Raw genomic sequence first — 24,761 nt, forward strand, 5'->3', positions numbered from 1 at the left:
TTTCTCAGGGCACTGCCACTCTCTCTGGGCACAGCCAGCCTTCCTGGACTCAGCCAAGGTTCTCAGGGCACTGCCACTCTGTCTGGACACAGTCAGACTTCCTGGACTCAGCCAGGGCTTCTCAGGGCACTGCCACTCTCTCTGGGCTCAGCCAGACTTCCCGGACTCAGCCAGGGCTCTCAGGGCACTGCCACTCTCTCTGGGCACAGCCAGATTTCCTGGACTCAGCCAAGGTTCTCAGGGCACTGCCACTCTGTCTGGACACAGCCAGACTTCCCGGACTCAGCCAGGGCTCTCAGGGCACTGCCACTCTCTCTGGGCCTCTCAGGGTACCCTGCTGGAACAACAGCAACTCACAGTCAAGGTGCTTACATATTCTCGATGGCAGCCGGTCGAGACACAAAAGCAAACATCCGCCAGTTCCACTACATGGTGGTATGTTCCCAGGCAAACAATCAAGTGGTCCATTAAATTAGGGATGGAAGGCAATTCCCCATAGTCCATAGTCATTCACCAGGGCTGTCCTGGGGGTGAGGGACGACCTTGACCTCACCCTCATCTCCTATGGAGGACTCAGCAAGCGTTTCTTCCTGGGACTACAAGTCCTGCATCCAGGCTGCCTCAGCAAGCACTTCCCAGCCCACAGGGCCGCAATGTCCTTTGCTTTCTCTGGCCTTTGCTGGTTGGGGGAACTGTCCATGTCTTCCCACCCCTCCACGGCGGTCCAGCTCTCCGGCAGCTGCTCCTCCTGGTCTTCCTGAGACTGAGCTTTCATACGCACAAACTGCTCTGCCACCCTTCGCCCTTTGGAGAGCTTTGGCTGGCACCATACCCTGCTGGCTGCGCCATTTGTCATGCGGGGAGTCATCAGGCAGGGTCTGTGCTCCCGCTCCCCACATAAGAACACAGGATATGGTGAGGCCGAAAAGGAACACCCACGGAGCCATTGGTAGGGGAGTCATACTACTATATTCTCGCTGGTGGCACTATAGTCTCACTGGAGGCTGGATCCACACTGTCCGCAACCCGCCATCCTAACTGCAATCTGTGCTTACCAGCTCAGCCACCATCTTCTTGCTAGCCCCCATTTTCTGCTAGCGTAGCCACAGCAGTTATATTAGTGCCCAATGGCTCACTGGTTACAGCTGACGGCCAACTAACCACAACTGATGGCCATCCAATCACAGTTGATGGCCATTTACTACCTGAGCCAGCACCTTTCCATGTGAGGCTGAGAGCCTGGAAACTGCTTTCTGGGGCTCTGTCCCCACAGATGTTCCCCAGGTTTAGGGCTCACACAAGATGACAGCATTTGAAAGGAGGTTGCACCATCAGCCTCTTTCATGGGCCTTTTGGGATATCAATCAAGACAGACAATTCAAAACTGAATTTGGTACTGCTCAGAAGGCATGCCCTGGAGCTGCCCTGTTCACCCTTGAGCGTGGGACCCTGGGCTGCTGCCTCGGTTGTTCCACCCAAAGGAGGGGCTTCCCTTCAGGTACCAGTGTGGGGCTGAGCCTTCACTAGAAGGCCAATCATTTTATTCTAGGCTTAGGTTCAAATGGACGGAGCAACAGAATAGGCAATGCACTGCCAAGAGTGAGGACAGCAGGACTCATGGACACACTTGGAGCCCAGGTTCTCACAGGAAGTGAGAATCCTTACAGCTCCCATTTATCAAGCGCTGCTTCTACCAAACCCTTTCATATATTTTCTCATTTAATCCACTAACAGCCTGTTAAGGCAGACCTCATCCCTGTTTTATTTTGGTTAAAGAAATAGGGTCCTTCCTAATAACGCAAGATTAGAATCTCTTTCTGCTCCCCAGCTCCCCTCCTCCCTGGGTCAGTGTGGATTCTCCAATCACTGAGCCTGAATGTACCTGAGACTTTAATTGATCACAACGAATGAAATGCAAATACCTAAACACTGTCCATGTGGAATATATTTAGGCGAAGCCCCCATTTCCTCTCCTCCTTCTCACTCCCTTTTCTGCACCTGCTCCCCCAGCACAGTGGGAAAGTGTCCTGATGGCAGCATGCTTGTTACTGGATGGCACAGCCAGGACAAATAGGTGTGGACTCTGGGCCTCTCCAGGAGGAGGACATGCATTCCCTCGGCATGTCACAATGCCAGCTGCCCAAACAGTGGAACAAGCTTATAGTGACAAGTCTTCTGAACATCACTCAGAAATAGAAGGGGCGCACATTTGAGTAGCCTTCTTTTGCTAAAGCCTGGTGAGCTCTTGCTGTCCCCCATAAGTGCACCATTGCCAAGGAGCTGGGCCCAAACTGGCCTCTTCTGGGTCTGGGGCCAGCTGGATCTGGGGCCTCCCAAAGTGGGGGCCTTTGTTTCTTTGCACAGGTCAACGTTGACTTATATTTACTTCACTTTGGTGCTCTGTAATTAACACTCACCAGAGTTTTGTATGTGGTCCTTGCGAATAGCTTTTGCATCATGGCTGGGAAAGTGGAGATTTTCCTGGGCCACAGCCTCAGGCTCCAGAGCCTCAAAGAGCCCCCTCCAACTGGTCACTCAATAAACAAGCAACTTAATTTAGCTTGTTTCTTGTCTAAAGCATCTTCCTCCTTCATTCTTTTAACTTAAAAAAATGTGATGAAATGTACCTACAGGAAAAGTCTGAAATATATACACATTCAACTTCAAAAATAGTTATCAAGAGAGATCTTGTGAAGCCTCCACGCATGTTAGAAAGAGCAGTTCCGGTATTTTCGATGCCCTCCATACATCCCCCCTCAATCACAAGCCCCTCCTTCTCTCAAAGGTAACAACTTTACTTATTTTTACATTGATTTCCTAAGTTCACTGCCTAGCTCCATATTTAAATGGAGTCATATTACATGTAATCATATTACATGTAATCTTAGCAAAACTTTCTTCTTTTCAACATGATTGTAAGATTCACCCAAGCTGATGAATGCAGCTGTAGTGATTTTTTTTCACTGATGCATAAATGCTCCATTGTATTAATGTGCTGTAAATTATTTTCCCAGTTCACTCTTGATGGTCATTGATCTCATCGTTTCTAGTATTCTTGATTTTATGAACAACACTGCTATGAATACGCTTGCACGTATCTCCCTAGACAGACACATCTGCATATGTTTCTTTGGGAACTGTCACCTAGGGATGGAATTCCTGGGTTGTTAGTCCCCACTTGTTCAACTTTACTAGGTTTTTGTAATATACCTTTAGATTTTATATATTTTCTTATAATTTTTAAAAATTGGTTTCCTCCTTAGTTTAAAAATATCATTCTTAATTTTTAAAAAGTTAAAAACGTGATTCTCATATGTTATAGGGTGAACACATGTCAAAGACTTTTTAACTCAGTAATTAATGAGGGAATCATTAAGATGGTGAAGCCTGGTTCAAAGGAGAATTTGAGGAATGGAGATTTACATTGTTAGTTGGTCAACGGAACGCTGAAATGATGTTGCTTGTAGGTATAAAACTGATTAATGTCCCATAAGACAGTAACCTTGAGGTTATCTTTTTTCACCAGTCAGAAATCTGCTAGTCAGCATAACTTCATAGTGCCTGGGCTTTCGTCGAATGGTAAACAGCAAAATCAGACAAGGTGTTCTAGATAACTAAATATCTCTTAGATGAGCTTATGAAACAATGACAATGACAGGACAAGTGGTCACTCTCCTGCCTTCTTTCTAAGTTTGGGATGTTTCTTAATACTTCCAAGTTTGCAGTGAAGAGCAAATTAGAATATATTAAAGTGCTTTGTAAAGTGTAAGATGCCAAATATATTTTCGTTACTATGGTTGTTTTACAAAGCCCCTTAAATAATCTATTGGAATTCATACTGAAAGAGGAAGGGAGTTAATTATTGAATATCTGTCTTTTAAACTATTGTTTTTATCTTGTTTATGTCTTTTCAGTCTTTTTGTAAGAACTAGACTCTGCTTTAGTTTCTCTGTAAGATTGGGGTAATAGTAGTATGTACTTCACTGGACTGTTGTGAGAATTGATGCGTAATACAGACTTACTGCTCAAAACAATGCCTAGTATACAGCAAATACACAGGAAATGTTGGTTCACTACGTGTTTAATCTGTTATGTGAACACATCTACTGAAGTTTAATTTTCTTTAATACCAATGTATTTGATTTCCAGAAGTTCTATTTGGTTGTTAGTTCTTTCACAAATCTGCCTTTATTTTTAAAAATAATGCTTTATTCATGTCTTACGTTTTACATTCCTTTTGTCTTTAATCTTTCTAAACATACTTATGGTCTGTCTTCAATACTGTTATAAGACTTATGTAAAATGTGGGTCTAATCCTGCCGTTTGTTATCTCCTGGTTTTCACAGTGATTGATTCTTCATTTTTTTCTAATTAAAAAGGTTTGCCTGCTGCTATAACTCCACATACAGTCCAGTAAAATACATCTTAGTCCCTTTAGATAATTTTTTTTTTTAAATCATAGCTTATTAACTGGAGATAGCCGAGTTCTTCAGACCAATTGAAAGCAGAGGAACTCGTGGTACTATCACAGACTTGTGAAGACAACATCTTCCTTTTCTAGATTTTTATTTTATATCACATTCATTTGTAATTTGGCCCAATTCACTGATGGAATCATCTGTTTTATGTTTTGGGGTTATTCCCTTACCTTGGACACTATTTTGATGAACGTCCCATTATGTAATGAAAGTATATAACTGTGGGCCGGTCACCTCTTCTCTGAGTCTTGGTTTTCCTCCTCTGTAAAAAGGGGATGAAAATAGGGAAGGAGAAATTTTAATTATAGTGGAACATCACGCATGTCACCGTATAAGCGCTCTGTCAGCTTTTATTGGTATTATTTTTCCTTGACTAATCTCTTCCCAATAATATTTATAGTCCCAAATAAAATGCAACCTGATATTACAACCATTATAACAATATAATCTCTCTCAACACCTTGCTCTTCCCATAGCATCCCTCTAGTCCAGCTATATCTGGCTCATCCATCCTCATTTTTTCTCATTTTCTTGTCCCCTATACACACCACGCTCGTGTTCATTTCTCTGCTTAGATGAAGTTTTCCTAGTCTCCAAAAACCCATTCTTTTTGGCTTCTGACCAGATCATCTCTCCAACTTTCAGAGCTCAATTAAAGTTCCCTGTCCTTTAGGAAGGCTTTTAACCAAATTTAATCCACATGAATCTCTTTTGAACTCAAAAGCCTCTATGGAGAGGACCACGGAGTGTAGCTTTCTCACGATTTGATGGCTTCATTCATGGTGTGGCTGTGGGTATCATTCTAACTTGACAGAACATTTTCATGTAGGTAATGGACACGGCACGTAGCCAATGTATATATACTACTACTGAGTCAAGTAGGTACTCTCATGGATTTTAAATTTTTGGATTTTCAGCATTTATTTGGTGGGAATTTGAGGCCTGGCTTGTGATTATGTCCCTCCAGAGAGGATTTCTCTTTGTTTCTGCCAAATGTTCCTTGGTTACCATCCTGGGGTCACTTTTTTTGTTAATTTTTCAGACTAGGGACTCCTGGATTACTCAGGGAGCATGAATTCCAACCCCGACCCAAGTAAGGGGATTCATGGTTATGAATTACGTGATTCTTTGAAGTGGGAGCTATTGGAGGAATAGAAGCTTGAGGGAAAACAGTGGCGGCGAGTGAACTCTTGGATTTAATGAGTTCTCTGTGTTGTTACACAGCGGTAAGCCAGGAACACACGCTGGCATGTGGTGGTTCTTTCGGGCATGTGTAATTTAGTCACTACGTTTTTTTTTGGTCCATAGGAAGAAGTGAGGAAGGTATGCTGTCCCCATTGTACAGAAACGAATTTGAAGCTAGAAGAACATTGGGATGGGACCTAAGTCCTCTGGGGACTCTATTCTGTTTTACAAAGAGAAATAAGATGATGAACCTTCTAAGAGGAAGGCAGGACGTCTTCCTCTGCAGGTTACTGCCCAGTTCCCACCCCCCTCTCTGGACCTCGCCACTTTCCTGACAGTCCGGACACTGTCTCACCTCTCCGTAGAGGACAAAGCAACCCACTTTTGTGTTTGCAGTATTTTGGAGCTACAGGGCAGTTTTACATACATTTCTTGTTTTCTAGCAGTGCTGTGAGAGGCAGGCAAAACGGGTACTCCGAGTTTTATAGACGAAGTATCTGAGAAACGGGGGCTCAGGCTGATGCTGGGGTCTGCTCCAAAGGCCACACATTTAAATGGGAGACCTGAGGTTCTAACTCACATCCTTTATCATCCCAAGCTGTGGGATCAGAGAGGTACTTAGAATGCGGATGATAACAGATTCTATTTTGTTTCATTTTTATTGAGGTAAAATTCACACGACGTACAATTAGCCATTTTAACATGTAGTGCATTCACAATGTTGTACAACCACCACTTCTATTTACAAAACTTTCACCACTCCCTCCCTGGGTTTTTGTGCGGAGTAAAAGAGAGAATCTCTGTAAGACATCCAGCTTGGGGCCTTGCCCTAGTAGGAGCAGCCCATATTAATCAGACTCTCTCAGCAACCTGGCCATGGAGAAAGAGGAAGTGTTTGCTAAATTTAGTACCTTGAGAAAATCAGGTTGAGGATATGTGAAGTGTTTATGTCCCAATCCTTTTAATTTTTTTAAAAATGACATTTCAAAATTGTTCTTTCCCAGGACATTTTCCCGAGGAACTCCTCTTCTTGAAAGCAATCAGACACATTTACCCACCAATGCCCCAGGGCTGAATTACACGCAGGCAGTCACCGAGCTTTTCGACTTTTGAAAGACAAGCCAGGCTGTGACATGCATGGAGTGACCACAAGGCTCTACATTGTCCTGGGCACAAAACAGGGGCCTAACAGGTAAGTGTTGGATTGTATTGGATGGTGGCCAGCCAGCTCCAAAATTCCAGCCACCACCTGGTGAACAATGTTTCTCCCACATTTGAAACAGTGGATTTGGTGACTGAGGATGTGCTCCTGCAGTGCTGGGCTGCAGCCTGACAGGGGCCGGTCTGGGCTACATCAGCCATCACTTGGGCAGCTCTGGCTGAGACGGGACATGAAAGGCTCACACACCTGTGCCGCGCAACAGATGGAAGGCGAGAGCTGTAAGTGGGTTAACCCAAGAACAAAACGGCTTTGGCCTTTATTTAAATTTGGCAATTCCAGGAGCGTAGGCCCCAGGCCCCAAGAAGCCATGATTGTCCCTTTGGCTTCCTAGGTCACCGGGTGCTGAAGCAAGTGCTCTCTGGTAGTAAGGGGGGGCTGAGGTAGAGGGCTGGTGAGGAGTGTGGTTGGGGGGTGTAGGATGAGCTGCTGCACAGGGCTGGCAGGTCTAGAAGCTCATAGTGTTCAGGCTTATTGGAGGATTTTCCGTCTGCCGACGACCTTTGAAGGCTTTCCATGCCATCACTGCACTGATTCCAACTACAAGCCCGCCGCCTCCTGTTGCCACGGGCAGGGCCCAGAAGAGCGCGTCAGGCACTGCTTCAGCCTGGTCTCGGAGTGAGCGACTGTTCCTCAAGGTGTGGAGGTAAGGGCTCTCCTGTGGGGGAGGAGAGGGCCAGGGGTTAAGGGCCTCGGAAAACCATCCACCTGCCCACCGGAGGCGTGCTTAGTCCCTTTCCCAGAGATGCTACAATAGCTGTACATTTTCCCAGCTCATCGTTTGTAAAGCTCCTTCACCTGCACTGTGCCCAGATCTCCTGAAGGAGGACGGGTATCCAAAGTGGTCAGTACCCAGCTAAAGCCTCCTGTGGTGTCTCACCGGCATCTCCTTTCCTGTCAACCCGAGTTTGAAAGATTGGGAACTGATAGGTGACCAGTGGAAGAGAGAGCATCCTGGGGAGCTGGCAGAGCTCCCACCTATTTCCTCTAGGCCACCCCTGGACAACTGTCCTCATCCTCCCTTCCAGGGGTGCCAGGAGCAGAGTTCAGTATGGAAGGACAGCTGGTTCTGTAGTAGATTGGAGAACCCAAATTGAGAAGGGCTGGGAGAGGAGGCGTTGGGGCTTGCCTCCTGGGTCCTTTCCTCCCTGTCAGTGAAAGCTGAGTGCCTGCTGTGTGGAGCCCTGTGCTGGGACCTGGACGACTAATTGAGGGTTAAGATGTGACATCTGCCGTTATCCAGTCAGGGGATAAGACATGTTGAGAAATAATCACATCCCAAAGGAGCCAGTGTCTTATGAGAGGTGCGAACAGAAAAGAGAGACCAAGGCAGGTGCGTGTCTGGGGCAGGATCGGTAGGGTGAGGTAAGGTGGCAGAGTAGCCCAGAGAGGGCAACATCTGGACCTTGAAGGATGTGAACATATTTCATAGACAGAGATGGGGGATGAGCCTCCAGGAGGAGCAGATGGCAGGAGTAAAAGCACAGACATGGGCAATCGTGGGGCTCATCGGAGAATCTGCTCCATTTTCCAGGAGCAGAGAGTGTCTAAGGCGATGGAGAAAGGTGCCTCCCATCTAAACCCTCTTCAGTGGGCAGCAGGGACCAGGGAAGGGTTTCAAGCAGTCTTGACAAGATTGGAGTTACTTCCAGGTAGGTTGGTCTGTGCCAGGTAGGCAGTGATTAGGGGATGGATGGAGAAGGGAGAGAGGAGAGCTGGGGAGCAAGTTAGGTATTTTTCAGGGATCCAAGTAAGGGAAGGCCAATAACGGCCTGGAAAAAGGCAGTGGTGGAAAGGGAGGCAAAAGACTGCAGGCTCACAGAACAGACACGGTGTCTTATTTCTCTGCCTCCCAACCCCCCCCCCCCCGCCCTCATTCCTAGTAGCATGTCTGGCATGTAGCATGTCTGGCATGAGAGAGCTCCTCAGCCGTGTTTATGACACAGGATGACGTAGACCCCTCAGGGGTGGAGGGTGACTCAAGGTTCTGACCAGTGCTGTCTGCCTCCTATGAGTGCCTCTTTCCACTTCAGTAAGACTTGCTTTCTCCTTCCCCTCACTCATGGCTTCTCAGAAGAGCTGAGAAGCATCAGGGGCAGTGAGGAGAGGTGAGATTGGAGAATGGTAGCAGTACACGAAGGTGCATGATGACAAAGCCTCCCAGGGGATTTTTTGCATCTCCAGGTGCTATATCACACCTCTGCCCCCCACCCAACCCCCAAGCATCTGTTCCACACTGGACAGGCAGGACCTCAACTCACAGGAGAGGGACACTTGAGTTTGGTTCGGCTGTAGGTGAAGTTGTTGGAGGTCGTCTTATGGCCCACTGGTTCCAGCTGAGGAGAGAAAAAGGAAACCTTGATTACCTCCAAGGCCGGGGGAGTCCGCCCTGTTAGGAGGACTCTCTCACACCAGATTTCCTCTTTGCAAGGTTGAAACCAGCAAAGGAGCAAGACCCACGGCAGACACCAACAGCCCCACGGCCAGAGCTGGACCTGATTTGCACTCACAGAGTGACAGGTCAGAGTCTGTCTGAGCAGGGGGGCCGCCGAGTCTGTGTTCTGAATTTACTAAGGAGGGCACTGAAGCCCGGGAGAGACTGACCACTCTGAGGCTACAGTGAATGGAAAGGCAGGGCCCAGAACCTCCATTTCCTGCTTCCTTTGGGGGTGGCTGTAATCACAGACACGCTGCATTTTCAATTTTATAAAATGGTGATAATTATATTTACCAAATTCTTGAAGTGTGTGGGGCTAGTCAAGTTCAGGAAAACTTTGAAAACATTGGTGACCATGACACCGTTCCTACACTTGGCTTATCAACCTTAAGGAATCGGAGTTTTCTCACTACAGCTCCTTTGTATGTTATTCCCACAGATGAAAAGGTTTACTCAAAACATTCCTGGGAGCAATTGTGGTTCAGAGACGTTCTGCTGTACGGAAGACATTCTGAGGGTCTGGCAGCTGCTGTACCCCCTCCTCCCAGCATCTTTAGCCAGTAGCCTGCCCCCGGACATGTGGCCAGTACCAAGGATGGGCGCAGGGCTCTCTCACCTATTCAGATTCTGTCCTGAGCATCTGGCCTCTACCACTTTCTCATCTGTGTCTCTGCCTGTTCCTGACCTCATCAGCTCCTGACCCCCAGGTACTACCTATGAGGTAAGTGAAAGGACGCTGTGCCAGCTAATGACCGCACCTAATCCATGGTCTTCCTATTGTTGTCTTAGCCTTTGATATATGCGTACGTTCCTTAGTAACACAATTATAGGAGGAAGGGCTGCTCTGGACGTGGAGGAGACACCATGTAACTGAACAGAGCACCAGTGCACACATCCGCTGGGGTCCTATCTCTGCTGACAATGACCTGTGTGGTGCTAGACAGGCTCCTAAATTGTCCCCAAGGTTAGGGGCTGGGCACTAACCCCTGTCTTGACATCTGTACATTGGGTTGTTGTGAGCCTCAAATGAGAAGAAGAGATGAAAGTATGTGTGAGCAGGGGGAGGCTTATATATATAAGACAGTGTTAGTTCTACTTAGCACTATTGTAACAGAACCAGCTAGTGACAGATGGATGCTATAGGTCAGGTTGGCTGATTCCCAGTGAAATTGGGGCAGAGGAAGGTAATGATTATATGGGTTTGATGATTGCATGAGTTTCTCCCTTACTACTGGCTCCTTGCCATCAGGGCACAACCTATTCTATCTCCCATCCTTTCACCATCCCCGCCGATCACATCCCCTCTAAGCACCTTCGTCATTACTCCTTATAACTCTAAGAAGAGTTGTTTGCAGTCACTGGCTGTACTTCCCAAACTCTCCTTTTCTCTAACACCCATTCCAATCAGTCTTCAGTTTCCCTCATGTGACTGAAGCTCTGATCAAGGTCACCAGTGGCCTCCATATTGCCAGATCCAATGGTCCCTTTTTTTGTCATTGTCTTCCTTGACTTTCCAGCAGCATTTGTCAAAATTGATGCTTCCCTTTCACAATACTTCTCTTGGCTCCCTGGATATGGTGTTCTTCTTGCTCCCCTTCTTTCTCCTCTGTTGCTGGTGTCAAAAGTTGGAAGGCATGTCCTAGGGCTGGTAGTTGGTCCTACACTCTTTTCCACCTATTCTTTCTCTAGGAATTCTCAGTTAATCCTGTGGTTTTGCATACCACCTCAATGCTAGAAACCCCCACGTTTTTTCTGAAATCTCCTTCCTTGACCAACTCTCTGAGCTCCAGACACATATATTTAACAACTCACCTGAAAACTCCAGGTGGATGTCGGGAAGGCAGCTCACACTTTACCACATCCAAAACGGAACTTGGATTTTCCTGCCCTAGCCTATTTCTCTCTGCCACCTCAACCATCCACCCAATTTCCTCAAGCCCCTGCTGAGGAGTCATCCTTTATTCTTCTTTGACCTCATCCATCAGTCAGTCTAAAACATATCTCAAGTCTGACCACTTCTCTCCTCTATGCCACATTCATCTTTCACCCAGACTCCAGCAGCCTCCTGACGGTCTTTCCAATTCCACTCTTGCTTCCTTCCAGTCCATCGCTACACGGCAGCCAGAGGGTAAACCAGGTCATAGAGCTCTCCTGTCGAAAGCCATCCAAGGACTAACCCCTGTTCACCTCTGACCTTACCTGCTTCCCTCCAGTCACACTAGCCTTTAGGTTCCTCAGAAACTTCTAGCTAATTCCTGACTCCAGGCCCACACAGGTCCTATTTCCTCTGCCTGGAACACTCTGGCCCAGAACTCTGCATGCCTGGCAGCCTCTCTCAGTTCACATGTCACTTCTTCGGGGAGGCCTCCTTCTCTCCCACCGTTACTCTGTCACATCACCCTGCTTTTATAGTTTTTCAAGCCCCGATGTGGTCAGAAATCACCTTGTTGTTTGTTTTTTTTATCTGCTCTTGCACACTAGACTGTAATGTCTATTAAAACAGGGACATTTTTCACTGCTGCATTCCCTTAGCACCTGGGACAGTACTTACCACACAGTGGTACTCAGTAAATAGTGGTTGAGTGAGTGGATGGATGAACTAGAATCACGGAGACCGGAGTGGAGAAGCTCCGGGCTTGAGGAGGCCTGGGGCTGGCCACAGGATATGGGCTTGTTTTCCCTAGAACCCACCTTTCCTAAGCCACACACCAACAAAGTGCCAAATGACAGGACTGGGACAGCACGCAGTGGGGTGGAGTGGGCCTCTAGACCGCTCTGGGGATTCAGAGGCTTCCTGTAGGAACTGGCACCGGAGTCAAGTGTTGAGATGAGTCAGAGTTAGCCAGGAGAGGCAGGTTGGCAGGGCAGTCCAAGATAAGGGGATTAGCGAGAGCAGACACACAGAGGCAGAGACAGCAAGGGAGGCACAGGAAACATCATTCCTTATTAGATTGCCAAGTGCAAATCGGAGGGTGGTGGGGCAGCTGCTGGACAGGTTAACTGGGGCCAAGTCCCCAAAGGCCTAGTGAGCTACGGGGCCTGGCCTTTTTTCCTCTGAGAGAAGCAGGCCTTGGACGTTTGAAAGCAGCCTGGGGCTTGCTCAGATTTTCATTTCTGCCTACTACTATAGTTGCCCTGTGGTGAATACATCTCAGGCAGTGGTTTGCAAACCTTGTACAATAATGTCACCTGGGGAGCTTTTAAAATATACTGAACCCAGGTGCCACTCCTGATTAAGTCAGAATTTCTAGGGATGAGGCCCAGGCACTGGTGGATTATTTTTTCTTCCTTTTTTAAGTAAAGTTTTTATTGAAGCCAACACATATATAGTAACACGTACAAATCATAAGTGAGCAGATGATAAATTGTGGCGAAGTGAACATCCCCACGTAGCCAGTATCTGGATCAAGGAACAAAATATTACCAGCACTGGGAGCCCCCATGCCACCCACTTCCAGTACAGTTCACACCCCAAAAGGACCATATATAATTTGCTTATTTTTGAAATTGATATATATTGCTGCATTTGTTGGCTTGTTTGTTCTCGTTGTTGAAAGTATTGCATTGTATACTTGTGCCAGTTTGTTTATCCATTCTCCTGTTGGTGGATGTTTGGGATAAAGAAGAGTGCTGCTCTGAAAATTCTTTCATGCATCTTTTTGTGAACCCGTGTGTTCCTTGCTGATGGGGATATACCCAGGAGTGGAATTTTGGGGCTACAGAAAATACATTTTCAGCTTCAGTAGATGTGCCAAAGAGTTTACCACAGTGGTGGTAGGCATGAATTGTTTGTAAAGTGTCCAGATGGTTCTATTCTATAGCAAGAGCAGAGATTGGCTGTTCTAAGGGCTTTCAACCTGGAGACACCAATCAGGAGGCTAGGTTGTCACCCAGCACCTGGGGAAATGCAAATATTAGATGAGAGTGGGATTTCCACAGGAGGGAGCAGCCAGCAGTGGACAACAGGCATCAGAAACAAAGGAAAAACTGTTTATAAAAAGACCACAGAAGGAAAAGAAAAGGCAGTTCCTGGTACTGTTGGTGTTTCTGGCTTTGCAAAAGTCTCTGGAGGAGGTGTGAACTGTTAAGAGAGGACAGGCAGGAGATGAAAAGTTGAAAGTGTACTTGTTGCCACAGTAGGGTGCCTTGGGAGTGACATCCAAAGCCTGCAGACACTGTGTCATTGAACTTTAATTATGAGACATGAATTCAGCGGTTACATATGTGCATGTCTTATTGGGAGCAGAAAGGCCAGGTGGTGCTGTGTCCAGGCAATTAGACCTGGGTTCTAATCCCTGCACTGCCACTAACTGGCTGTGTGATCCTGGGCAAATTGCTTCCTGTCTCTGTTTTTTAGTTACAGAGGATTCTGTCTAGATGATGTCTAAGATCCTTTCTACTTCGAATGGCCTATTTGTTTTATGTCATTCACGGGTGAAATTCCAGTAAGAAGACTATCTCAAAAGTTGGAAGGATGCAAGAGCTTTATATTTGAGATCTTGGGGGGATAAATGGGACTGTGCATAGATGCGCATTCTTTGGGGGAGGATTTTAAAAGGAATGAGGTCGCATGACTCAGCCATTGAAGAACCAACTGGACTTTAAAACAAAAACCTACAAAAAGAAAGGAGTTATACGGTGCCCACTTGGATTTGAAAAATTACTGTGGAGGTTGGGTGGGAGGGAACTGAAATTCAGAGTCCTGGGCTGACAGGGTGTGATGGAAGATTTAGGAGCAGGCGGAATGTGATGTCAACAGGAGGAAAACACCAGAAAAACAAAAGTAGAGGAAGGCTGAGTCTGCAATTATGTAGGCTTCAGGCTAAAACCTGCTTACAAGCTGTTCTGAGAAGAACAAGTTGCTAGAGAGGGAGGAGGTGGTGTAGCTAAGGAGAAAGTCAATATTGTGACCTATTGGATGAGTTGACAGGTGTGGGAATATTTGCACAGTGGTGGTTGGCAGAGACAGAGCAGACCTGAAGCTGCCGGGAAAGGAGCAGGAGCATAGACTTTAGGCACCCTGGGCGAAATCAGGGGCATGCAGATTGGGGATTGGGTTACCCAGTGAGCCTAGATCAAAGAAGCCAGTGGTTTGGAAAAGCATTTCATTTGCTCTGTGCAGAAGGATACAGTTGAGCTCTATGCAAATGTAGCTGACGGTCCCATAGTGAGAGGCCAGGGGCAAGGCCAGGGGTCCCTGGGCTGTATGTTCATGGTATAAGGTCCCCTTTACCACCTTCAGAAAGGATGAGAATAGGTGGCTGCCTGGGAAAACAATCTGGGTGGCTCTTTTCTTTTTGCTGTTCAAAGAAATAATAGTTGGGAATGTGTTGAGACTGGAGCAATGGGGCTGACATTTGTTGAATGTTAATTATGGTGCTGGGTGCTGTTCACACATCTCAAATTTCTGAGATCTGTGTCATTTTCACTGTTTTTACAGATGGCCAGAGAGAGATCATTTGCCCAAGGTCACACGGGAAGGGGTGGAAGCTGTTATTTTCATCCAGTCTATCTGATTACCAAGTTATCCCGCCACAGTACTGGGACATTACTGAAAGAATCAGATCTGTCAGGACAAATGAGATGCGCTGCCCTGTTGAGCTTTGGGGAGAAAGGAGCGATGTCAGCCAGTAGGTTTTGTTGTGGGAAATAGTCAGCCTCCTGGGGTTGCCCACTGTGATCCAAACCCACTAGGCCCTCAGGCACTCACCATATTGTTCCAGAGTGCTATGGCCAGCTCGGCTTGACCACGTTCTGAGAAGTGCAAACAGTCCTCGGAGAAGAAGGTGAGGTCAGCGCCCCCTCTCTGTGACCAAAGACAAGGGGATTATCTTCCTGGGACAAGCTCGCTGCTACCTGGCCCCCCACCCAGCAGGTGCTCTGGGCATTTCTTCTCTCCTCCTTGCAACTCTGCTGCCAACTGGCTCAGATATTGATGGAGAAATTCCACAATTTGAATTTTTATCTTTTAAATAAACATGAATTATAGCTACCCACAATCCATCCGTTTTCCTTCAGCATCCCTGCCCAAATAGTTGAAAAAGAGTAATCATATTTTTAGGAAGCTTTCCATTCTAGCTCACTTCAGCAAATAGCAGGGCCATGCCTGGAGAGCTTGGTCAATGTTGATTTTCTCCTTTTCTTTCCAAGTACATCGAGGTTCTAATCATACTCCAAAAAAGGGTGGAGGGGAAGAGGAAAACCAGAAAAAAACACCCGTTGGGAGTCCTTTTGGAGGGAGAGGGTAAAAAAAAGCCCATGTAGAGAAGGAAATACATCACCTAAGATACAACCTCTACACATGTGCCTCCCAGAAATGCCTGCAGCTTACCTCGTTCAGGGGGACGAGAGTGTTTCGGAAGAAAGGCTGCACGACCACCGTGAAATCCTCACGCTGCAGGTACTGGTTCCAGTTGGAGAACTTGGAGACACCACTCTGGGAATGGGGAGAGAGGCGGTTCAACCATCCTGGCAAGGCTGGACAGACAGGTTCTAGTCCTGCTGCCTGGGGCTGGTGGCGATGGGGGCCAACCTGCCCTAGACAAAGGCGACTTAAAGGGGCTGCTCAGGGGTGCACGCACGCATCCATTGCGTCTGTACCCACGCAGGAGCACCACCTAGGTCCACTCTGATGTCTCTGTAAGGCTGGGTCTGAGCTGCTGACCAGACTGCATGGGCCAAAGGCTTCCCCTGTTCTCACGGCACGGAGAGGTGAGTGAGAACACTGGCTCCAGTTCAAATCTAGCTCAGATGGGGAGCATTTCAACATCAGCTCCCCAAATGCCTGTGAACTTGAGGGCCGAGTGTTCAAAGTCTTTGGATTTATTAAGTGCCAAAATGTGGACTCCAAAAGGGATAGACAAGATGTGCTTATCCTCAAGGAGCTTACTATCTATCTGGGAAAATGAGACAAGACAAAAACAAACAAACAAACAAAAAACCTTGAAAACCATGTAGTGCTTTAGGGTCAGTGAAGTGTATGGTGAGGTTTGGTTAGGGGAAGTGGAGAGAAGACACGTCGTGTTTGTGAGATGGATACGCTGCAGAAAAACTCAGGGTGGGCAGGTCAAGGGAGAGGACAGTAAGTGGGGGTGGGCCAAGCCTTAAGTTCTTAAGGAGGGAGAGAGACCAACAGTCAGTGCAATTACCCCTCCCTCCTCCTGGTGGGGGATGGAGCCACCTGGGAGCTGAGTGCTGTTGACCTGGGGCTGTGAGTTCTCCCAGCGTCCCATCGGAAACCACCCATTCCCCTCCTCAGCCCTGGTTTCAACTCGCCTGGATAAATCTTTCAGGGTCCATGATCTGCCTTTAGGGAGTAGCCTTGCTCTCAGGAAAACCCTGCCGAATACTTGACCTTGAATCCTTGCTCTGGACGAGGAAGGGGGCAGAGTTACCTGGAAGTTCCAGTTCACTTTCTTCAGTTCTTGCATCTCCAGGAAGTTGTCCTGGGAGCGTTTAAAGCAAGTGCAGTTGCTCCTGTAAGACAAGGAGTCCTGTGGAGAAGCTCCCTGGGGGGCAGCCTGGCTCTGCACCCCTGGGGAGGCTGCTACCCACAGGGTCCTGGACACGGTACTGCCTCACATGGGAGGGTGGTAACACACAGGTGCCCCCACAACGCAGACTTGCTGCCTCAGGTCTCAGAACCAACAGTCAGGGTCATGAGGTCCAGGGCGTGCTTGTTGAGAGGAAAGGTGGAGGAGTTGGCGCCCCCCGCCCAGGCTGCTCGTGGACAGGCGATGGCTCCGGCTCCGTCCCAAGGCTGTCGCTCCTGGCGTTTCTCTAAGGAATGACCAGGTGTGGAGGGGGCTGCACTTTGGGGGAGCTGGGGAGGGCCACCAGCTTGAGATACCCTGACAAGGTGCGATGGAAGATCAGAAGACTCTGGAGGAGCCTGACATACCCCCAGCCACTGGCCGCTCCACACGGGGTCAGGTTCTGAGCAAGGATGGGAGCCAGCTGGTTACCTTCCCAGCAAATCCATGTGACCCCAGATAGGACCCCTCAATGCCCTATAAAATCTCCTCCCCCAAAGCAAACCTCTGGGCAACCTTCTGGCCTCAGAGGATGGCAACTTCCTGCCAGGGTTGCAGCTGAGCTTTAAATCAATTCCTCACCCCAACAGAAATTCTCGTCTTGCACATTATTACGTTAGCCCCAAGCCTGGCTTTCAAGGACATTATAAAAGCCACTATTTCCTGGGAGTCTGCCCCACTGGGCCAGGCACTTTACATGCATTTCCGCTAGACCTCACATCTTTGCAAGAAGATTTTACAGGTGAGGAGTAGAAGGCCCAGAGAGGGTTAGGTGGTTTGTGCAAGGTTCCACAGCTCCTAAAAGGGCAGAACCAGGATTTGAGGCCAGATCCAGCTGTCTGGAAAGCTCATTGCCCTGTGCTGCCTCTCAAACATGGGACCCCTCATTGGAGTTGGAGTTTGCAAAGGTAGACATTGTCAGGGGGCCTTAAGGATCATTTGGTCTTTCTGTCTCACGTTACAGAAAAGCAAACTGGGGTCCAGAGAAATGAAGTGACTTGGATACAGTAGGCTTTCGATAATGTAGAGGCAATTCCAAATGGTTTTCCAAGCCGTTGGCTAATTGCTGATGTTGTCCTCTGGCCAGAACGGTCGGCTCTGTCTTGAATGGTCTCATCATTGGCATCTGTGAGCCCTGCTCTCCCCAGGGGCCTGCCCCCTGGGACCGTGACTGTGTACTTACTGAGCTGCCAGTGGCATGCCACATTTCCCACCGTGGCCCTGGTGCAGGCCTGTCAGCTCCATGACCTCCACCACGTTGATGAAAGCCCTCGGAAGCTGTGGAGAGCAGAGGGATGGGCTTCATTAGTCTGCAGGGAGTTGTGGGGAGGGGCACTAGATACTGCTGGGAGGACCCTAGGGGCTCATCTACGTCTCAACTTCCCCCTCCCAAATTTTACCAGTGAAGAAACTAAGGCCCAGCAAGGGGACGTGACTTGTATTATCTCACTGCATCTTCTTTATTGGCCCCACATGCTAGATTAGGAAACAGACGTCACTTGCTCGAAGTCACATTGCTAGTAAGCCAGAGCGCCTGGCTGCAAGCAAGGCCACCTGGCTTCAGAGGCCTGCTCTTTGCTGCCAAACGGTACAGTCTGATCCAGTTAGAATTCCCCCCTCAGAGGAGCTTGGCCTCTGCCTCTTCCCATCCTGGGGTCTGCTCAGCATGCATCTCACAGAACACACCTGGCTTGAATGCACCCTGGGAGCAGCCCCAGGGAGAGAACAGGCAGGCAGGTTGCTGGCAGGAAATGGGACCCAGAAACACGCCCTGCTCTTTCCTACCTCCTCGTAGAAGATGTCCAGGGCCTGCTGGACATGCTGAACATACTCCCCGGCTGAATGGGCCTTCTGTGAAGAAAGAAGGGGGTTCTCTTCAGGTCCTGGGTTTTCCTCAAGAGGAGGAGAGATGCCCAGCATAGGAGAGCCCTGGGGTGCTGGCAGAGTGGGGACAGAGGGGCTTTGATGGCACTGGATGAGCTGGGCAGCCCAACCCTTGTTGCTGGTGAACAGTGTCTTTTGTAAGAAATCATCCCCTGACCCCTACTAGACACCAAGAACAATCCCCACCCCGCCCGCTCCCTGGTAACTCAAACTGAAGAAGTGCAATGCCGTGCCACTTCCCCAGTCCCATCTGTCACCAGCCTCAACCTTCTCCAACCACCACGATGCCCCTGATGGCCGTGCTTTCTTTCCTGTGGACTTGGCCATGCTGGCCCCCTTGCTGCCCCCCGAGTTCCTACTATCCCTTGTGACTCAGCTCTGGGGTCTCCCCTGACAGATCTCCTGACTGATTAGAGGCTGATTTAGCCCCTTCCTGTGACTGGTGGCTTCAGGTCCTCTTCACAAAATTGCTCTCAGGAGTATAAACCTATATGCATAAGGGACAGGTATTCTGGGGCTAGTAGAGGCATTTTCTTATACCAAGTGTCCACAGGTGGCTGTGGCGTCCCTTCTGGCTTCCTGGACCCCATTGAGTCTAGGACACAATAACATTTAAATTCCCATAGGGTTGGGTCACTTCTGCCTCTAGAGTCTGCACAGTAAGGGAGAGAACGGAGGGGAAGCGGCCTGAAAGAATGAACTCCTGTGTGCGGGAGGGAATTCTTATCACCCCTTCGGTGGTTGTCTTTCTGACCCACAAGGAATGATAAATTTCCTCTCCCCCAGCCTGTGCCTGTCAAGCATCCCACCACAGCCTCTGAGTTACGGCAGCTGCCTTTTTCTGGCCAAATAAAATACAAGACGTCCTCAACTTAGAACGAGATGTATTCCAAAAGTTACAACTTCCCAAAGTTTTTAAGTCTGGACTTATTTCCCCACAGAACAAGGTTGGGTTCCCAAGGCCAGCGACTGAGGTTGGTTAACTTGTGATGTCCCTGAAGGGCAGCAAACCATCCTATTGGGACTGGTTCCCAACAGGAACCAACCCATTGATCCAACCTCATTGATCCCATTGATTCAGCCTCCCCCTGCACAGCCTACCCCCAGCACAAAAACCACCAAAACACAGGAGCAGGAGCTGCAAGCAGGTATGGGGTGGGCTCACTGGTTACCCACTGGATACGAGAGAACAGTATCTGTGTGCATGTGAGGCCCCCCGTCAGCAGCGCCTGAAGAATGGGTGCACCTAGATACTTCTGGAATTGGGGGAGCAGGGCAGCCGCTCTCCCAGGGGCCTCTCAGCAGTGGGAAGAGCCAGGGGCTGCCTGGGCACACTCAGGTGCCTTGGAGAGCCTGAGGGAGCTCAGTGCCCTGGGCACAGACGATGACATTGGTCAGCAGCTCCCTTCCCAGTTCCTGGATGGGGCTGGTCAGGGCCCTACCGGATTCTCGCAGTAATGACATAAGTCGTTGCTCCCAATGAAGAGTGTGATCAGCTTCCAGTCTTTCTCCAGGTCAATTTTCTGAGGGGACAGAAGATCCGAAGGTAGGGCTTGTTGAGGGGTACATGCAGGTGGTCCTCACCAGGCCAGACAGCCCCCCAAGTGCCTCTCACCCTCTCTATATCACAATGGAGAGAAGATGCCAAGTGGAGGCTCCCTCACCTTAGTGCTGGGGCAGGGAGAGATAGAGAGAGAACTGTGTGTGTGTGTGTGTGTGTGTGTGTGTGTGTGTGTGTGTGTGTGTGTGTGTGTCTGCTCACACGTTGAGGACTACTTTCCCTTGAAATCCCCTTCAGGAAGTTATGGTGCCATATAAAGTACAGTGCATCAACACACCCCTGAAACCTGATCGAAAGGTCTTCAAAGGAACTGAGGGCAAAAGATGCAGCTAGAAGCAAAAGCCCAGAGCTGCCTTTTGGGGGAGCTCTTCAGGTCTGGGACCAGGGATCCGCCTGGAGGGAGAGCCCAGGGCAGACTGAGAGGTGGGGTGGGGGTTGGGAGGCCCTCCCAGGGGCCTGCTTTCCACTCAGCCACCACCATAATAGGAGTCCTGCCAGGAGCTGAATTCCAAGGCATAAACACAGAGCTTTAAAAAAAAGGACTAGTGAGAAGGTTTAGAGGGGCCGGGTGAGCGGGAAGGAGGAAGGATTGGAACGAAAAGCCTATTTTTAGAATCCAGCATTTACATAATAGGCTCTGCAGAGCCAACTCTGGGTAAAGTGGGGAGCTGCCAGCAGCCAAAGCCAAGACCAAGGCTAGTGATCTCCAGCTCTCTGCTCCATCTCTCCCTCCTGCAGCTGGCCCCAGGGGTGGGGGTGTCAGAACTGAGGCCGCAGTGGAAGTGGGCAGCAAAGAGGGCACCTCTGTGGTAAGGCCTGCTTCTGTGGCTCACTTGGCCCCTCTTAAAGACAAGCCAAGAGCAGGGGCTCAGTGGTACAGAGGGGGCCCTTCGGGCTGCTGCACCCACCCCAGCTGGAGACCCAGCGCCTTTCAGGGTAGCCGAGGGTCCTGTACTCACAGGGCTGTTTTTCATTCGGTCCACCAGGTCCCGGGCCTGGGTCGGCATGTCCCTAGGAGGGGAAGAGAAGGGGACTTTAGAACTGGCTCAGAAGCAAGCACTCAAGCTGTAGGAGTTTGGCCTGGCAAGGACGTGTTTCAGGAAGACAAATGTTATATAAAGTTCATTCCTTCAGGATGTATTGAACGGCTTGATTCTCAAGAAATCTCAACCTGGTAACAATCAAAGATGTGCCATGGACCTGGAGCCACATGGATCCAGACCCTGCCAGGGGCAAATCTTTCTATAGGCCTGTCCGATTTGGCCTCTTGGGGGTGGGGTCTTCTCAACCTTCCTGGCAGGGCCGTTCCTTTATATTCATCCAGCCTTTCATTGCAAGCTGAGACTGTTCACTTCTTATTCGGCTGCCTGTTTTAAAAATAACCTTTTGTACGTTTGAAAAAAAAGTCATAGCCCTACATTATCCCTCAGCTTTCTCCTTTCTGGCTTCACGACTCCTTTAACCTTTACTTCTGAGTCCCACTCTCTGTTCCTTTAACCCTTTATCTTTCTTCTCTAATTACTTTGTATTTCCATACCATTCTCCATCTCCCCGTCCCTCCCCATCCCCAACAAAACAAGATGGGGGAGACAAAATGGACAGGATTCTCTCTCCCTTCATCTTCCGGATGTCAGGCATGAATAAGGAAATGAATGCTTTTGGATGAGATCTGTCTGTCAGGGGAGTACGACTCAGCAATAAAGAGGAATGGATTACGGATGCACATGACAGCATAGATGAATCTTAAAATAATTGTGCTGGGTGAAAGGTTAGACAAGAAAGGAGCGCATAGTCTGTGATGCCATTTATGTAAAATTCTAGAAAATTAAGACTAACCTATAGTGTCAGAAAGCAGGTCAGTGGTTGCCTAGAGTGGGGCAGAGGCAAAGGGGCAGGAGGGAGAGATTACAGTGGGGTACATGGAAACTTTGGGGGTGGTGGGTGTGTTTCTTGTGTGGATTGCAGTGATGGTTTCATGGGTATCTGCATATATAAAACTTACCAAGTGTAGAGTGTATCGTATGTTCATTAAAGCTGTTTTTTTTTTTAAAGATATGTATATGAGAAGTTATGTCAGCAAAGGGATACCACCAACAGAGGCTTCCTTGGAAGAAGTCATAGAAGCAGTCACTGGTACAGGACGGCCATTTTAAATCTCCGCCTGCCCACCATGAGCTGGGCACATGGCCAAGCACAGGTGGCAGCGTCCCTACCCTTCTCATCTATACATCCAGCTCACACCCCATAACCTACTGTTATGGGTGGGTGTATCAGAAGCCTGCAAAGAAAGCCTGTCCTGGTTAAAGGTGACCACAGAAGTGAAGTGCCTATAACTTTTTAATCAAGATGTGACTAGAGGAATTCATGGGTGACGAGCTCTCATGAGCACTAAGGAAATGAGGAAAGCCCACTTCCTCCCCTCTTCTCAGCCATGGTCTTCCCACCTGCAAGCTCAGAGCAAGTCCTACCTCCCTCCCCCGGGAGCCTCCTCTCTGAGCGCATTACTCCACACCTCCTCCATTTCCTTTTCTATGCTGGCGCAAAGAACCCTTCTCTGGGAGTTATGGGACCGGGGTCCTTCTTTCAGATCTGCTATACACTTGCAGGGTGACCCTGCCCAAGTTACTGAATCCCTTTTCATCTTTTAAAGGAAGAGATTGGACTAGATGGTTTCTGGGGTTCCTTCTGGGTCTGCATCTGTACTTGGATTGCCCAGTCTGCTCTCTACACTTCCCTGTTGGTTGTATCCTGAAGTACAAAGTCATGTCTGTCTGCAATGTTCACATACGGAACACTGTTCCCCCCAAGAAAGTTATTTGTTTCCTCTCCTTAACTAGTCAGCAAATTCTTTGTAGGTAGAGAGCTTACCTTTGGGTTCTTTGGTATCTTTTAGTAACTACCTCCAGGTTCAGCCCTTGGAAGGTGTTCAGTAAATTCTTGTTTATTGATTGATGGTAGGGAAGTTAGATGTTGAATGAAATGTTGAAACTAAATATCCTAATAATGGCAAACTTTTTTTGCATGCAGATTATATACTGTACTAAATACTTTCCACGGATTATTACCTCATTTAATCCTTATAACAACCCTGACAAGTAGGTACTATTATTATCCCCATTTATAGATGATGAAACTAAGATTCAGAGACGCTAAGTGACACAGCTAGCAAGTCTGGGAGCTGGGATCTGGACACAGATGGTCTGACCCCAGGTCCCATGATCTTAGTTGCTCTGTTGAGGTACTTATCTTGCCTTATCCACACCATACTAAGTGACAGAATGCAGATAAAGGAGAGACAGAACAATTCTCCAACCTTGCTTACTTATGTTACTCTCCTTTCCCCTAACACGGGACACAGAGATACTAAGAAGAAGCTGCACGTCTCGGCTGCTTCCCCTGCCACTGATTTGTTCTGGTGAAGGCACCGAGCAGCAGTAAAATAGAAAAGTCAGTAAAAGAAGTGAAAGGGAAAAGGGGGAGGGGCTTGAATGTCAACAGATTGAGGAATCACCTCCTAGTTAATGAAGCCTGGGAGGGAGAATAATAATAAAACGGTGATGAGATGACGATGATGATAGCAATGGTGATAACAGCAGTCAGATGTTGACATTATGGCCCCATGAAGCCCAGCTTTTTGCAGCGAAAATAAGTTCTTCCTGCTTATGACGTGGAGGAACTGACACGCTTCCTGTGGCACAGACTCAAACCAATCTGGGGCCCTCCCAACCGCCGCCTGAAAGGAACGTTCCCTATAAACAGAATGAGTCAAGCCAGTGTCGTTTCCTTGGTGATCTGAGTGCACCAATTCTGCTACAAAGCAAATACCCAGTACGCTCTGTGCAGAAAAATCAATGAACTCTGTCAGACATTTCAGCTTTAATTATCTGGGTTGTTGTCAACCACAGAAATCTGAGTGAAAACAAACAACTGCCATGCTGTTTCGGGGGGGGGGGGGGGGGCTGAATATCTAACTCCCTGCTGTCAAAACAACAGCTGTTTAAAGTCCAGGACTGGAGGTTCCGAGGCGAGGTGGGGAGAGGAAGGGTGGCTGTCCCTGGGGTCACGCACTGAGTTCCCGAGGTGCTGAGAAGTGCCCTGAACATTTGACCTGAACCTCCGCTGGGCAGGGAGGTCAGCAGGACGGTGCGGCAGCGAGCTTCCTGTCAAGCCACCAAGTGCTTCCTCCTGCTGCCCCGAGTGTAGTAACAGCACAGTGGGCAGAACAAAGGCCCGCATTCAGCCTGGTCTGATCCTGGCTCCTCTGATAACTTGCTCTGATAACCATGGACCATTCAGGAAACTTTCTAAGCCTCAGTATCCTCATGCTAGTACCCATCTCAAAGGGGACGAGGATTGCATGAGTTAGTCCACACGAGGGGTCATCTCAGGGCCAGGCACACAGAAGTACTCCGTGCATGGCAGCTATTGATGACTGCCCATCTGGGGCCAGGCTCCCAGACATCAC

At 48.5% G+C, this 24,761-nt stretch overlaps 1 protein-coding gene and 1 long non-coding RNA gene across 6 annotated transcripts in view; one reads left to right on the plus strand and one right to left on the minus strand.

The window, feature by feature from the left end:
- LOC109449260 (uncharacterized) overlaps window positions 1-24,165 on the plus strand; it is a 108,689-nt gene extending 84,524 nt beyond the window's left edge. The window contains exons 4-10 of one of the 4 annotated variants that reach the window (XR_016020487.1): window positions 6,668-6,855; window positions 6,947-7,103; window positions 7,392-7,528; window positions 8,417-8,534; window positions 9,314-9,402; window positions 9,759-10,040; window positions 14,760-15,608. This is a non-coding gene — a long non-coding RNA (uncharacterized LOC109449260). Of the gene's footprint in view, window positions 1-6,667; window positions 7,104-7,391; window positions 7,529-8,416; window positions 8,535-9,313; window positions 9,403-9,758; window positions 10,041-14,759; window positions 15,612-22,348 lie in introns of those variants that run through there. The other 3 variants (XR_016020489.1, XR_016020486.1, XR_016020488.1) reach the window with 3 other exon arrangements.
- PLB1 (phospholipase B1) overlaps window positions 7,097-24,761 on the minus strand; it is a 120,372-nt gene continuing 102,707 nt past the window's right edge. For both annotated transcript variants that reach the window (XM_074331834.2, XM_019735316.3), the window contains 9 exons: window positions 21,256-21,307; window positions 20,178-20,258; window positions 18,637-18,702; window positions 18,035-18,129; window positions 16,714-16,795; window positions 15,651-15,755; window positions 15,030-15,125; window positions 9,144-9,218; window positions 7,097-7,540 (listed from right to left, as the gene is read on the minus strand). In XM_074331834.2, coding sequence (XP_074187935.2) covers window positions 7,331-7,540; window positions 9,144-9,218; window positions 15,030-15,125; window positions 15,651-15,755; window positions 16,714-16,795; window positions 18,035-18,129; window positions 18,637-18,702; window positions 20,178-20,258; window positions 21,256-21,307 — 862 coding nt within the window. In that variant the 3' untranslated portion in view covers window positions 7,097-7,330. The remainder of the gene's footprint in view (window positions 7,541-9,143; window positions 9,219-15,029; window positions 15,126-15,650; window positions 15,756-16,713; window positions 16,796-18,034; window positions 18,130-18,636; window positions 18,703-20,177; window positions 20,259-21,255; window positions 21,308-24,761) is intronic.

Source organism: Rhinolophus sinicus, chromosome 2 (genome assembly GCF_057876585.1).
Source record: "Rhinolophus sinicus isolate RSI-liver-muscle chromosome 2, RSI-T2T, whole genome shotgun sequence".
Classification (NCBI taxonomy): Eukaryota; Metazoa; Chordata; class Mammalia; order Chiroptera; family Rhinolophidae; genus Rhinolophus; species Rhinolophus sinicus.